Source organism: Salvia splendens, chromosome 6 (genome assembly GCF_004379255.2).
Source record: "Salvia splendens isolate huo1 chromosome 6, SspV2, whole genome shotgun sequence".
Taxonomy (NCBI): domain Eukaryota; kingdom Viridiplantae; phylum Streptophyta; class Magnoliopsida; order Lamiales; family Lamiaceae; genus Salvia; species Salvia splendens.
In genome coordinates this window covers 33,750,042-33,764,889 of record NC_056037.1, presented here as the reverse complement: position 1 = coordinate 33,764,889, position 14,848 = coordinate 33,750,042, and the positions used below count along the sequence as shown (strand labels likewise).

The following is a 14,848-nucleotide window of genomic DNA, read 5'->3' as shown; positions in this document are numbered from 1 at the left end:
AATTAAAAGCTAAAAATACCCCGTGGATGACTACTCATCCGGCGGCACTACTCTCCGGTGTCCACCAGTATCGCCCTTCGGGGGCACCTTGGTCGTCGATTGGGTATGGCCGGTAGCCACCCGGAACGCCCGAACTTTGGGTTTGAGGAGAGGCCGAATATTCTGTTTCCGGACTAGAAAACGATTGTGAACCGAACCATTCGGGGTTCCAACCGTGGGAGGACGGGGGTCATCACCTTGGTCGGACATTGTTATGTTGTAGGAGTGGAAGAAAGATTGAGAATGGATATGAGAGAATGAAGATGAGAATGAGAATGAGAATGAGAATGGAAATTAGAGAGTGTAGATGAGAATTGTGTAGTGTGTGGTGAATTTTTGGGTGTGAAAGTGGGGCATTTATAGATGAAAATGTGTATTTTTGGGGAAAAAATATTTTTTTTTAAAAATGATGAAAAACGGTAAAAAACGGATATATTTTTTTGGGAAGTGGAATTATTATTATTATTTTTAATCAGTTTTTTAAATTAAAATTGATTTTTAATTAAAATAATAATTCAAAGGCAACGGCTATGTCGTTGCTCAATCGCGTGCCGCCACGTCAGCTGCTCGTTGGCACGGACGTGCTTGATGCATCGAGCAGCGCCGTGCCAGCGGCGCGAGCGCAGCGGCGGTGGAGCTCGTCCTTGCCAGCGGCACGGACGGACGGACGCCGTCCGTCCACCGTTGCAGATGCTCTTAAAACTGTCCCTCCGTCCACCGTTGCAGATGCTCTTAAAACTTGTCGATATCTATGATTAAGAATTGTACTAGATCTTATGGATAAATAAAGGAAAGTTGTTATGTGCAAGTTTCATACGGAGGGAGTATTATATTTAAATATTGCAAAACATTAAAACTTGTCGATATCTATGATTAAGAATTGTACTAGATCTTATGGATAAATAAAGGAAAGTAATGTGCAAGTTTCATATGATATTTCCCCACACATATATAGTTACAAAAAGTCCAAACAAATCAATGAATTATTGCTCATCTATTAGAGACAACGCATTGAATTCGTACTATTATTGAAGTGGAGAATCTGAATCAGGCGTCATTTTAGCAGCTTCAAGCTCTTGCCATTGCATTTCTCATTCTACCATTACCACTATCTCGCTCACGCTCACGCTCACGCGTCCCTCTCTTTCTCTCCCTTTCCTTTACAGAAATATAACATGTACTTCCCGTGTGTCTATATCATCACTGCTAATCTAGAATCTGCGAGATCATCGTAATTTTTGAGACTTTTCGACGAATCGTGATTTTTTGAACTTAATTCAGTTATTTATCGGTCTAATCGATGGATCATCGTCAGCCTGAAAGTGATTACGTTGATGGAGGAGGTGACATAGAGAACGACGGAAGAGGCAGCGATGCTTCTTCTTTTTCGGAGGCGAGGGAGCCGTTGTTGAATCTCAGGAGTAGAATCAATACCACCTCTCAGATTGCTATTGTTGGCGCCAAGGTTTATCCCATCGAAAGCCTTGATTACGAGTATGAATATTTCCTTTTCCAACTTTTTTTCATGTATCAGTATCATTGTGGTAAATTTTGCCTTAGTTCGTGGTGATTGTTTTGGCTTTTCATCAGTCGAGAATTTTCTGTGACTTGGATTGACTGTTGTTTCTTTTTCGATCTTCAATGCATTTGAGCCAACTATATATATCGAGTATGGATTAGAGTTGGTTAACTATGTATGCCACTCTGCTTTTCCTAGTATTTCAACTCTGCTTCATTAATTAGGCTACTTCCATGGCAAAATGCACTTTGCAGTAAAAGGACTACCTACAAATTTTAGTGTTGTGCTCATAGTTTTTTTACTTGAATTAGTGGATCTGAAATCACCGTGAATGATCTACTAGTATGTGTCCACTTATTTGCAATCTCTTTTTGCAGGATGATTGAGAATGATCTCTTTAAGCAGGATTGGAGATCTAGGAAACGAGTTCAGATTTTTCAGTATATTTTTCTCAAATGGACACTGGCTCTTCTCATAGGATTGTGCACAGGACTTGTTGGTTTCTTAAATAACATGGCAGTTGAGAATATTGCTGGTTACAAGCTTGTGATCACTAGCGATTTGATGTTTAATGATAAGTAAGAACACTTTTGACTAGAGATATTTTAAGTCCATTCATATTTGTTTTAAATCTTGTGAGTAGTCACATATAGAGCATCTGCTTCCTACTAAAAATTGGTGGGTGCACATGAGCTGCATTGCCATCTGTCACATATTGCCAAAAGTCGATCCCCAGTGGTCCAATTTATTACTTAAATGCCCATTTTAATCTTATATCTGCTGGTATTCACCTTATTTTCTGGTGTCAACTAACAAATTAAATTACTTTCAAACTTCTGATGAAGCCTAGGCCTCATCTACCTGGCCTGTACATGGTATGGAAACTTAGCAACATCCTATTGTGAGGTTGATGTCTAATCCCCCATATTGTTCCCCCACAATATTGATTACTATATCATATAAATCATGTTTGTGTGATATTGGGAGTGTGAAAATGGACTCTTTTGAATTTGTTTTGACAAATACTTTATTCACCATCAATATATGATAATAAGCCTGAATTAACTTATTCCACTGCAGGTATCTCCAGGCATTTGCTGCATTTGCTGGTACTAATGTGATTCTGGCTATTTGTGCTGGGGCGTTATGCGCGTATATTGCCCCAGCAGCAGCTGGCTCTGGCATACCAGAAGTGAAAGCCTATCTGAATGGCATTGACGCTCATTCCATCCTCGCTCCAAGTACCCTATTTGTGAAGGTTTGAATTCGACTTGCTTTGATTTTCCCAATTAGTAAATTGTCAGATTTTCCCTGTTGCAGTGATAAAATGATAAACCAAAGGAAATGAGAAATCTGTGCATAGGTTTATGAGTGAGAGTAGATTTATTGGTGATCAAAGCTTGGAATAGTGGATCAATCTTATTTATATAACATGTACTCTGATAAATGATGCATATAAAATTGCACTTTCCTAATGCCAGTAGATCTGGTCCTAAGCACAGGCATCAGAATTATGCTTGAGATCCTTTTCACATTTCACTAAAAGGAGCCATGGTCAAGTTTGTATGAAATGTATAGCAAGCTCAAATCTATGAGTTTAATTACTCATGCTCATCTATGTTTGTAATTAACTAGATGGCTCACTTTACAATAGCCTTTAGTGTTTACCTAATGTTTTTTAAGTCTGTACAAATTGTATGGTTCCTTGTTGTCTGATTTAACCGAGATAATGGTTTTACCTTCATTGTTGCATTACAAATTTATAATCTCAAGGAACTGAATTATGCCTCTTCTTCCTTTTTTCTGAATTTTGATTTATTCTTCTTGTGTGTTAATTCACATTCCAATTTTCTAGATTTTTGGTTCCATCCTGGGAGTTTCTGCTGGATTGGTTGTTGGTAAAGAAGGACCAATGGTACATACCGGTGCCTGCATAGCAAATTTACTTGGGCAAGGAGGTTCTCGAAAATACCGTTTAACTTGGAAGTGGCTCAGATACTTCAAAAATGATAGAGACCGAAGGGATTTGATTACTTGTGGGGCTGCTGCTGGTGTGGCTGCAGCTTTTCGCGCCCCAGTTGGTGGTGTGCTTTTTGCCCTTGAAGAAGCTGCGTCTTGGTATCATTCCCTCTTCTGCTTTCAGAGATATAACAGCTGAATTTCATATATAAACTTGCTTAGTTAAAGTGTATTGAGGATTAATACTATTTTTGGTGATATCTGTAGCTTATGAGAAGGTTATAAGAATTTCTTAGAAAATATCAAATCTTACTTTGTTCCTTACCTAATGTGAATGGCTATTCTTGATTCGGCGTACATATGAAGCATTTCATCATGTTTAGGTGATTAGATGGATTGCATGCATGCTCAGTATGAAAATAGAGTAAATGGTTTTCCTTTGGGAATTAGCTTGTGCCTGTATTTTAGGATAGTAACAGTATCTCTCCATTTGTTTTCTGTTTGCATCTCCAGATTCTTGAAAATATTCGAAAAACAACTTGACTTTTGGGCCATATAATATGGAACATTTGTGAGACCTTCTGTCACTATAATAGGGATAATCTGTATTTGTTATTTTGTTTTCCAGGTGGCGGAGTGCTCTACTTTGGAGGACCTTCTTCACAACTGCCATTGTAGCTGTTGTATTAAGAAGTCTCATAAACTTTTGCCGTGGTGGCAATTGTGGACTCTTCGGACAAGGAGGACTCATTATGTTTGAAATGCATTCTGCAATTCCTAATTATACCAATGCAGATCTGCTCGCAGTTGTACTAATTGGAGTTCTGGGAGGTCTTTTGGGAAGCATATACAATTTTTTTGTGGACAAAGTCTTGAGAACATATACCTTGGTTAACGAGTATGTTTCAGCCTTCTGCCCTTCCACTATTTATGTAAACTTTGCAACTATTGTTGATGACATTTTAAAATCATGCTCAAAGATCACTTTCGTATCATTATAAACATTCTTGTCTAACTTGTTCAACAACAGTTGTATAACCTCTTGTTTTTCTTCTGGCTAACTGTTTTTACTATTTAGCTGATAGACACCCCTCTCTTTCTTCCACCTTTACAAAGAACTGCTTCTGTCCTTGCTGTCGATGATTAATTGATCCACTATAAGTCACAATTCTATAGTTACTAACAAATATTGTTATTTGTTTCCTTGCAGGAGAGGCCCTTCTTTCAGAGTCCTACTTGTCGCAGTTATTACCCTTCTGACATCCTGTTTCGCCTTCGGCCTGCCATGGTTGGCAAAGTGCATTCCATGTCCTAATGGATCGGAGAAAGAGTGCCCGACAATTGGTCGCTCTGGAAACTACAAGAGCTTCCAATGTCAGCCTGGACACTACAATGATCTGGCGTCCCTTTTTCTCAACACTAGCGATGATGCCATCCGTAACCTGTTGAGTTCGACAAACAGAAACGAGTTTGAAATCTCCTCACTGATCATTTTCTTTGCTGGGACATATTTCCTAGGAATTGCTACTTATGGCATTGCTATCCCGTCTGGGCTTTTCATTCCTGTCATACTTGCTGGAGCCACGTACGGGCGCCTTGTTGGAAGACTCTTGGGTTCTTTGTCTACCCTTGACCTTGGCCTCTTCTCCGTTCTGGGAGCTGCTTCTTTCCTCGGTGGCACCATGAGGATGACAGTGTCTCTTTGTGTAATACTCCTGGAGCTTACCAACAACCTACTGATGCTCCCCTTGATAATGCTTGTCCTCCTCATATCGAAAACAGTGGCGGACAGTTTCAACCATGGCGTCTACGACCAAATTGTACAGATGAAGGGGTTGCCCTACTTGGAAGCCCATGCAGAGCCATACATGAAGCACCTGGCTGCTGGGGACGTTTGCTCTGGCCCATTGATCACCTTCTCTGGTGTTGAGAAGGTCGGGAATATAATGCATGCTCTGGAGACGACCGGACACAACGGGTTTCCAGTGATCGACGAGCCTCCATTCACAGATGCACCGGAGCTGTGCGGCCTTGTGCTGAGGTCTCATCTACTGGTGCTGCTCGACCGGAAGAAGTTCACCAAGAACAGGGTGGTGTGTGGAGGGCAAGTTTTGAGGACGTATGACGCCTTTGACTTTGCTAAGCCTGGGTTGGGGAAGGGGCTTAAAGTGAGCGACATCGACTTGACCCCGGAGGAAATGGAGATGTATGTTGATCTCCATCCGATTACCAACTCATCCCCCTACATGGTTGTAGAGACCATGTCTCTTGCCAAAGCTGCCATCCTCTTTCGACAACTCGCCCTCCGACACTTGTGCGTTATCCCCAAAACACCCGGGGTAATAATACTTGCCATGTTCTGCTTTTGCCACTGTATCGTATAGCTTTTTTGGATTGTTTGACATCTCTATTTGGTATTTTGCAGAGACATCCGGTGGTCGGAATCTTGACAAGGCACGATTTTATGCCGGAGCATGTATTGGGGCTCTACCCTGAGCTTGTTCACCACAAATAGACAGCCTTTAAGGTTCGGTTGTTGAAAACGTGCCAGTTTCTGAGAGAGACTGATTTATTTGATTGCTTCATATTTTGGGTAACGTGTATTTGTGATGAATGTATATGTCGTATAAACCAGGGCATACCAATAATCGACTCCCAAGTTAGGATAAGAGTCATACGTATATATGTATATATAGTTTTTGATACACATCCAGCTCAACTAAGATGAACAAATTATGGCGGATAGCTGCTTTCATAATGTTTGCCGATGATGAAACGAAGCCAATTAGTGAGACGCAATCTGGCAACATGAACTTTTTATGTGAGACTCCAGTTCCGGTCTATTGTGTGAATGTGTTTTTATTTGTTACGAATATTTTTAAAGAATAAATGTTTTGCCGAGTTTAGAGCATCCACAACGCGAGCTAGGAATAGTGTCGCGTCTCGACGCGTTGCAATTGTCCCATCTTGGCCGGACTCCTACAAATGGGCTTCGTTTTTATAGCCATTTGATATTTTTTTTTAAAATTGTCTCACTTTCTCAAATAAAATCATTATATTAACATTCTTTTTTCGTTTTTCTTTTTTCTTTTTTTATCCTCCAATTCATTTATTAATATCTCATTCATCACATAATTTTTTTTCAGGAAAAAACCTCTCCTCCCTCACTCAATTTTCTCGCTTAATTTTTTTCATTCTCAATTGTGAAATTCAGTATGGCTCCCAATGATACATTGGAACAATTAATTGCCCAAGCGGAGGACCGTCATAATAAAAACTATTGAATGATTAGTATATTCGGGTTCAAACTGACATTTTAGAGCCAAACTGGAATGATTTTTTTCAGGGCACACTAGCTTACATGAATGATCTATTACCTTACTAGTCTACAAAACAGGATGGATTTACTCTTCAGACTTCAGGCACCAAACATCCATGTCGTCGTGTCATATCACACGGTGAGAGGTGCACCATTGTCAGCCACTGTAAGGTGCAGAATCAGAGTAGCTGCCCTAGGTGCCCTGCAAAATAAAAATACCAAACAACTTTAGCTCAACAGATCAATATTCACTACAACTTGTAACCCTACTTGAACCCAGCCAAAGCAAATGGACTTTTAAGAAAACCAAAATTCAGATCAGATCTCGGAAACAAAGATAAGTAGCCTCAATGGATCTCGAGAGCCGATCAATTTTGACGACTGTGTATTTCATCTATAATTACTTAATTTTTCTGTGAACTTCTACAGGCAAGTTTTTGACTCTTCACTACAGTTAAGGAGCCAATAGATAGAAAAAGAAAGATAGCACTTCAGGCTGATAGCAACAGAAATATAGCACTAATAAATTCACAAAAGAAGACTACAATCGATGCACTGAGAGAGAGTGTGTGTGTACCATGATTCAGGCGTTGGGTATAGAGAAGCCGAAGTGCCAAAACATGATTGAAGCATATCAGTGTTGATCACACCAGGATTGAGCGCAACAACAGCGATGCCAGGAGGCAGCTCCTTCGCAACTGACCTTGTCAAGCCCTCCACTGCCCACTTTGAAGCACAATAAGGAGCCACCTAGTATTTTCATAAAGTCCCACCTCATAAGAAACATGATCCAAAACAGAGGGACTTACAATCTACTGATCTAGGCACTCAGGGATTGAAATTCGGAGCTCAGATCTTGGTCATCTTACACCTATCTGGTATAGATCAACTTCAGAAGATCAATGATTGAAACTAAGAAATGCTCACCATACATATCTTTTAACCTGATGGCTGATGAAATGATTTTTCAGATGAAGTTCATTGGCATGGAATAGGTTATAAAAAATAGTAATATTCAGCAACACATTAAAGCATAACAATGTAAGAAGCATCCTTTAATTTGTTGTGTAGTAGCCACTACAAGTTAACAACTAAAATAGTGCCTATATTTCACATACTCAATAAAATAACTAATAGGTGCTAGGTACACATGCATACAGCCTAGAAATATAAGAGTATGGGTAAAATACACATGCAGTAACGTATATTACCTGTGCAGCAGCAGATCTTCCCCATCCAGACGACATGTTGACAATTATCCCATGCTTGTTCTCAATCATAACTGGAATGAAGTTGCGTAGTACATTTGCAGTACCCTTGATGTTCGTATCAATGACAGTGTCAAATTCATCTTCCGGAACCTCCCATAATTTATTGTTCCCGTTTATTGTCCCAGCATTGTTCACTTGAAAAAAGCCATGCATGAATCCACTTAAGTAATGCTATGTCAGGTTTACTTACAAGCAAAACAAAAAAAAATTGCAGTTGAACATTTGTAATTCTCTGGACACACCAGTCACACTAAACCTCATAAAGAAAAAAAGAAATAGCTTAGGAAACTCAAAAGCATAAACATGGAAGTTAAGTTCTGGATGCATCTACTTGTTGTTCACCTTTGGCCAGTACTAGAACCATTTTACCAGGGCACAGCCTGATCAATCAAGGCGATAATGTTTTTCCTGGAAGCCTTTTCAAATAAAACCTGTAGATTGTATTCTAATTGGTCTAATAAAGATTATACTAAAACGTGCTGCTGGATAATAAATTGTGATTCATGTCTGATATACTGCATCTAAAAGGCTTTCCAGGCATTCCCCAACCACTCAACTGATCTATCACAGTCCAACATTACATTTAAGCCCTCTCCCATACATGCTAACTGAACTCTTAAGTGTTATATCCGAGGTATACCGTATGCTTACAACTTGCAGATGTAAAATACATTCCATGAACTATTTGTGCTTTACAAATAGCAGAAGCGATTTATAACAAAAACATGACATTTCAATAGCATTTTGCAAATTGCCATGACAGTATTCAGTTTATATTACATAATAGTATGACATAACAATATCATGAAATAAATAAAAAAAATGAGATAAAAAGAAACTCATCCACAAACAAACTAGGCTACTTTGCAGCGAAGAATAAATATCATAACAAGATAACCAATTCCACAAAATAACTATCTGAAACAACAAAAACAAACAAATTTCTGGACGCAAAAACAAAATCGTTAATGCCTCATCATACCAATGATATCAGGAATAGCCTTCTTCTCCACCACAGCACGCGCCAACTCCTCAACACTACGATTAGACCTCTGATTAACAGCAATTACAAAAAGAAAAAGAAAAAAAAGTAAACAATCACAGCAGATAAGAAAATTAGAGAAATGAGAAGCATAATAGTCGAAGAATTACCACGTCAACATTCATGAATATATGCTTGTCAGCATTGCTCCGGCCATCGGAGGCGGAGGCGAGCTCGGTTTGGAGAGCTGAGAGTTTTTCCGGCGAGCGGGAGCAGCCGATTACGGTGTGGCCGCGACTGGCCAATTCAAGTGCTAGGGCTTTACCGAGGCCGCGGCTGACCCCTGTAATTAGCACAGTCTTGAGACTAGTGGAAGCGGCGCCTGCAACGATGTTCATGGCGGTCGGCGGTAGAGGTGTGGTCATGGCCTCCTCAACCGACCTCGTGTGTATAAAATTGTGATTCAAAATCTCTTAGGCCATGTTTGGTTGGTGGGAAAGTAAAGTTGGCAAGGAAAATGATTCCTGGGAAAATGAATCCCGGGAATATGATTCCTAATAACTTTACTTTCCCGTGTTTGGAAAATATCAAGATTTTAAAGTTTATATTTGATTTAAACACTAAACTAAAAATATACTTATCGTTTTTTATTTATAAAAAATAATAATACATATTATTTAATAAATTATTAATTACAAATGATAATAATTATATTATTTTATTTATTATTATGATGGATAGTTTAAATATGGATTATACATCATAATATATAATAATAATAATAATAAATAAGATTATTATTATTATTATTATTATTATTATTATTATTATATTTACTAAATTTTTAATTGAATAAATGTTATAATTTAAAATTTTACTACAATTTTATTGTTAATTACTAATTTATAAAGTAATAATTATTATATTATTATATAATTATAATTATATTTAATTATTTAATAAATTATTATTATTATTATAATAAAAATTAAATATAAATATTAATAATATAGTTATCATTATGATAATTTGAATTATAGTTATTTATTTCCTGAAATTAAGTATGGTTTATACTTTTAAATTATTTTTAAAATATTGTAATAAATAATAATAATAATAATAATAATAATAATAATGATAATAATAATAATAATAATAAAACTATACTATATTGCATTAAATATGTAAGAATCCTAAAACCGGGAAAAAGAATAACTAAGAAAAGTTAGGATTCAAAATCCTGGAAAGTTGTACTAACTTTCCTTGTTTCAGGATTTTAATTACTTTCTCAGTTTGATTAAAAATGGAAACAAACACATGAATTTAAAATTTAAGGAATCAGATTACTTTCCCAGACAGAATCCTGGCAACCAAACATGGCCTTAGTATTTTCTTTCGGAAATTGTTGTATTGCATATGAGCCCCAAGCCACATTCTTTTTGGCCCAAAATTAAAATTTGCAACTATTTTTATTTTAGTTCGTTTAATATTAAAAATTTTCTACTTTAAATTCTTCTTACAATAATATTTTAATCAATGTCTTTTACCTCTCTTACTTTATTAATTATATTATATTATCTCATAAGTTTTCATTTTTAAAAGATAATGTAGTAGGAGTAGTATTTAATGAGATAAGTAGAGATATAATAGAGTATGAGATGTGAACCCAAAATAAAATAAAGGAGTGAAAAATTAAAAGAAAGTAAATGTTTTTTACTTAATAAACAATTATTCACTTACTACTATAATAGAACGAAAAAAAAGAAATACGATTCATTTATAATACTACTACTTCACTACTTAAGATTTTGTGTTTAGAGTTTTCACGCAAAATTTGTGTATGTAAAAACATCTTTTTAAAATTATTATTCCTCAAAGTAAAAGAACCATCTCTTGATAATTTTGATCTAAAATCTCTAGTAAATTTAAATATTATTGTAGTTCAATGTGTGATAAGGATAAGAACTTTATCAAGCTGAGGAAGATAGAGAAAGTCGTAGAGAAACAATGCTCTATCGACAATCGGTAATTTGTGAGATTCTAAACGGAAAAAGTAAATACGATAAGAGCATCCACAATAACGGACGTCCCACCGCCTAGTGGCTCGTCCGACGCGGACGTCCACTATTGCATGCGGCGAGCGGGTGACGGACGTCCCAGTCGGACAAGAGGTCGTCCGTCATAAAAGGCGGGCGTCCGTGCGCTCGTCCGCTATGTTGGCAGGCGACGGACAAGAGCACGGACGTCCCAATTTTTTTAATTTATACTCAATATTTACAACTCATTGCACTTCATTTTTTGTATAGTTGATAAACACCAACAATTAAAATGAATTAATCGTATTTTTCAATTTGTTTTATTGGCTAGGGCGTCGGCTAGTCCTAGTGCTAGTCTGCTATTGTGCAGTGGGATGTTCTAGGGATGTGGCAGTGCAGTGGAATGTCCTAGTGACGTGGCAGGAGGTGTTTCTTGGATGTTCTAGTGCTAGTCCATTGGATATCCACACTATAATGGATGCTCTGAAATGTAAAATAGATTATTTCGTTGCTTGATTGAAGAGAATAACAATAACAATATTTTTAATATTAATAGTAATACTAACTTAATGAGCAAGACAACCTAGATATGAAAAATATATGCAATCCCTAAATTATCTAATTAAATAATGCAATTAAATAATAATGCAAGATATTATATACATATGGAATAATAACTTATCAATTTGGCACCACTTTATCAAAGCATTCGAATTAGGACCATCAATTTCGACCCAACACAAAAATTCGAGAGTAATAGATTTTAGTCAAACTTTATTGGGTTCATATTAATGGTTGATCCTACAAGAACCAAATAAATTTTGGTTGGCGTCTTTTGATAATACTGGGATGAATTTTGTCACTTACATGATGTCATTCGCTCTTGAACGGTCTCGTTAAACAGTACTCTGTATTTCTTCTGAGTTCATATATTGCTGAGATACAATTTTATTCGAAGTTATTTATTATTGAGATGATACTCTGATTTTATTCAAGTTAATTCTACTATTATTTTAAGTTAGAGTGAACTGCACAAAATGACCCTAACTTTTTGCGGTGTAACAGCAGAGGCCACTAACATTTAAAAATCCCATCTCAGTGATCTAACAAAATATATAATCACAAACCTTGTATATTTTGCCATTTTCCGGACGAAAATGCCCAAATGGGCTGAAGGGCAGTTTAGACTATTTACCTACTAAACCTGCACCAACCTGCACCCTATCTGTAAGAGTTGTCTTGTCAACAGTATTAGTCTATAAAATTATTCTTTAGTGTTCTAAATAAAATTAAATATACAGCTATATATCTACTTCGGTAGAGAATTGGCATTTCCCAAGTCAAAATACAATGATTTATTAAGATAATTATTTTCTCTTTCTTCAAGCATTTTCTCTCAATTTTACTTAATTATTTTTAATTTGTAGATAAGTATCTACCTTTTTTGTTAATTAATTTCTTCTTCCTCATTATTTTGTCGCCCTTTAAACGTGAATTCCCTACATATGTTATTGATTTGAATGCTCTTAGTGTGGGGGGGGGATGGCCACATTTTCGGGACAACATTTTTGTATTGGGTTGGGAAATTAATTTCAAAACATCTTTGAATTTTCAATTTTTAATTAAAACACTTCATAAATAAGAATCAATTAGCTACTTATAACTAGAGTGAAAACACATTAATTAAAACCCTAATTAAGTCAATGTTTATAGAGTGGGAATTAACATGTGTGCAACTCTGGCATGTAAAGATTTGCTAAATTCAACATGGGCATCATGTTCAATGAAAAGAAGAGACGCCTGAATTAATTCACCAATCAATAATCTTAAATTGGCCAACAAATGTATTATGTAATATTTTGTCTTGCAATGCAAAGAAAAATAAAGAAGGAAAGGTAGTGCATTTTGAAACTTGAGAAGGAACAGTGTCAGATATTCAATTTCCGACATAAAAATTCCAAACAGAAAAATCCTTTATTCATAGATCTGAAATTGAATTTATTCACACACACATATGCATATACATATACATATGCATATGCATATACATATATCCCTCACTTGTGCTTTTGCAGCGGCTGACATGGAGACTGAAAATACTATTTGTTTGAATAATTAATATGCAGCATGTGATGACGGCCATGCAAAAGGACGACTTTGCCCTTTCAGTCTCTGAGGGTGTTATGGTCCGAAAAAACACGGTTTGTGATTATATATTTTGTTAGATCCTTGTGGTGGGATTTTTAAATGTTAGGGGCCTATACTGTTACACCGCGAAAAGTTAGGGCCCTTTTGTGCAGTTCACTCTATAATTTATAGTCAAGTTGTGCCATTTTTTCCCTTTTCTTTCTCTTTTCTTTAACATCATCTAGTCGCGATTAACCGTATTTTCTATCCTTGGATAGTAAAGTCTTGACATAAGGAGATCCATGTGAAGATATTTTTTAAACTTAGGTACTTGTGGCATTCAAACTACCATACTTCCTTAATTTGTACTCTTGTAAAATTATACTTCTTCCGTTCTTTAAATTTTATCACAGTTTAACTAGGTACGGGTTTTAAGAAATATAAAGGAAAGTGCGTTGAAAAAGTTAGTAGGTAGTGAGTCATACTTTTAAAGTATTAGTTTTATAATAAAATGTGAGTGAAAATGATATAGTGGAATGTGAGGTTCATTACTAAAAATGGTAGACTAAAGGCTCATTTTGGTGCTTAACATATTGCGATTTTTTTTTGGTCTAAAACATTATCTTTGAATTATTCGGTCCCTCACAAATAAAAACGGGTCACATTTAGTCCATTTTGGATGGTTCCGTCAAAAATTTGACAGAAATTCCAAATTTGGACGGAAATTCAAAAATTTGACGGAAACATGCCGGCTCCCGACTCCCGGTGTTCTACCGCTGCTGCTCACCGTCAAGTCGTCATCTCGCCTCCTCTCCCTCGACCCCTCCACCGACCACCTCCCCCTCGCCCTCGCCGTCATCCAGGCACCCTCCGCTACGGCTGCCACCCCTCGCCGCAGTTCCACCACCTCCTCTCAAATCGTGGCTGCGGCAACACCGGAAGGCGTCGTCGTCGCTAATTTTGCTGGAGGTGAAATCGATCGGATACACCCCCGATTGCGGCACCTGCAATTACCTATTTCTGACTCTTTCGAAAATCGGTCAATTCGTCGTCTCGCCTCCTCTCCCTCTCCCTCACCCTCGACCCCTCCATCGACCACCTCGCCCTTGCCCTCGCCGTCATCCAGGCACCCTCCTCCCGCCGCAGTTCCACCTCCTCCTCTCAAATCGTGGCTGCAGCAACACCAGAAGATGTCTACGGGGGATTGATTGCTGAGTTGAGCGAGGCGAGGAAGGTGGACGTTGTGGCGGAGGTGGTGAGGGAGATGATGTAGGGGGGTGAGGCTGAGGGATGAGACGGTGACGACGGTGGGTGAGGCTGAGGGATGATGTAAGGTAGACGTCGTGGTGGAGGTAGTGAGGGAGGTTTGGGTTTAGGGTTTCCGTCAAATTTTTGACAGAACCGTCTAAAATGGACCAAATGTGACCCGTTTTTATTTGTGAGGGACCGAATAATTCAAAAAATAATGTTTTGGATTAAAATAAAAAAAATCACAATATGTTAAGGACCAAAATAGACCTTTAGTCAAAATGGTAAAAAGTGAAATATGACAAAATTTGTGGGACGGACGGACAATGGAAAAATGCGACAAATTTT

General features: G+C 37.4%; 2 protein-coding genes across 2 annotated transcripts; one reads left to right on the top strand and one right to left on the bottom strand.

Moving 5' to 3' along the window:
• The first annotated feature begins 991 nt into the window (after nt 1-991).
• LOC121809540 (chloride channel protein CLC-c-like) lies at nt 992-6,360 on the top strand. The gene is made up of 8 exons (XM_042210242.1): nt 992-1,216; nt 1,321-1,533; nt 1,936-2,136; nt 2,639-2,816; nt 3,414-3,676; nt 4,146-4,415; nt 4,728-5,856; nt 5,943-6,360. The coding sequence occupies exons 2-8, from the start codon at nt 1,340-1,342 to the stop codon at nt 6,030-6,032; spliced, it is 2,325 nt and encodes a 774-aa protein (XP_042066176.1). The 5' UTR covers nt 992-1,216; nt 1,321-1,339; the 3' UTR covers nt 6,033-6,360.
• A 425-nt stretch (nt 6,361-6,785) lies between these two features.
• LOC121806322 (NADPH-dependent pterin aldehyde reductase-like) lies at nt 6,786-9,564 on the bottom strand. The gene is made up of 5 exons (XM_042206318.1): nt 9,260-9,564; nt 9,090-9,159; nt 8,048-8,241; nt 7,414-7,586; nt 6,786-7,038 (listed from the first exon to the last, which is right to left on the bottom strand). The coding sequence occupies exons 1-5, from the start codon at nt 9,512-9,514 to the stop codon at nt 6,969-6,971; spliced, it is 762 nt and encodes a 253-aa protein (XP_042062252.1). The 5' UTR covers nt 9,515-9,564; the 3' UTR covers nt 6,786-6,968.
• Between the last annotated feature and the right edge of the window lie 5,284 nt (nt 9,565-14,848).

Bases quoted from the DNA above. Each gene is read 5' to 3' on its own strand.
- LOC121809540 (XM_042210242.1), top strand. From the start codon at position 1,340: ATGGATCATCGTCAGCCTGAAAGTGATTACGTTGATGGAGGAGGTGAC. The intron at 2,137-2,638 runs GTAAGAACACTT...ATTCCACTGCAG, and splicing joins GATTTGATGTTTAATGATAA to GTATCTCCAGGCATTTGCTG. The intron at 5,857-5,942 runs GTAATAATACTT...GGTATTTTGCAG, and splicing joins TTATCCCCAAAACACCCGGG to AGACATCCGGTGGTCGGAAT.
- LOC121806322 (XM_042206318.1), bottom strand. From the start codon at position 9,514: ATGACCACACCTCTACCGCCGACCGCCATGAACATCGTTGCAGGCGCC. The intron at 8,242-9,089 runs GTATGATGAGGC...GCTTTTTTCAAG, and splicing joins GGCTATTCCTGATATCATTG to TGAACAATGCTGGGACAATA. The intron at 7,587-8,047 runs GTAATATACGTT...TGAAAATACTAG, and splicing joins GAAGATCTGCTGCTGCACAG to GTGGCTCCTTATTGTGCTTC.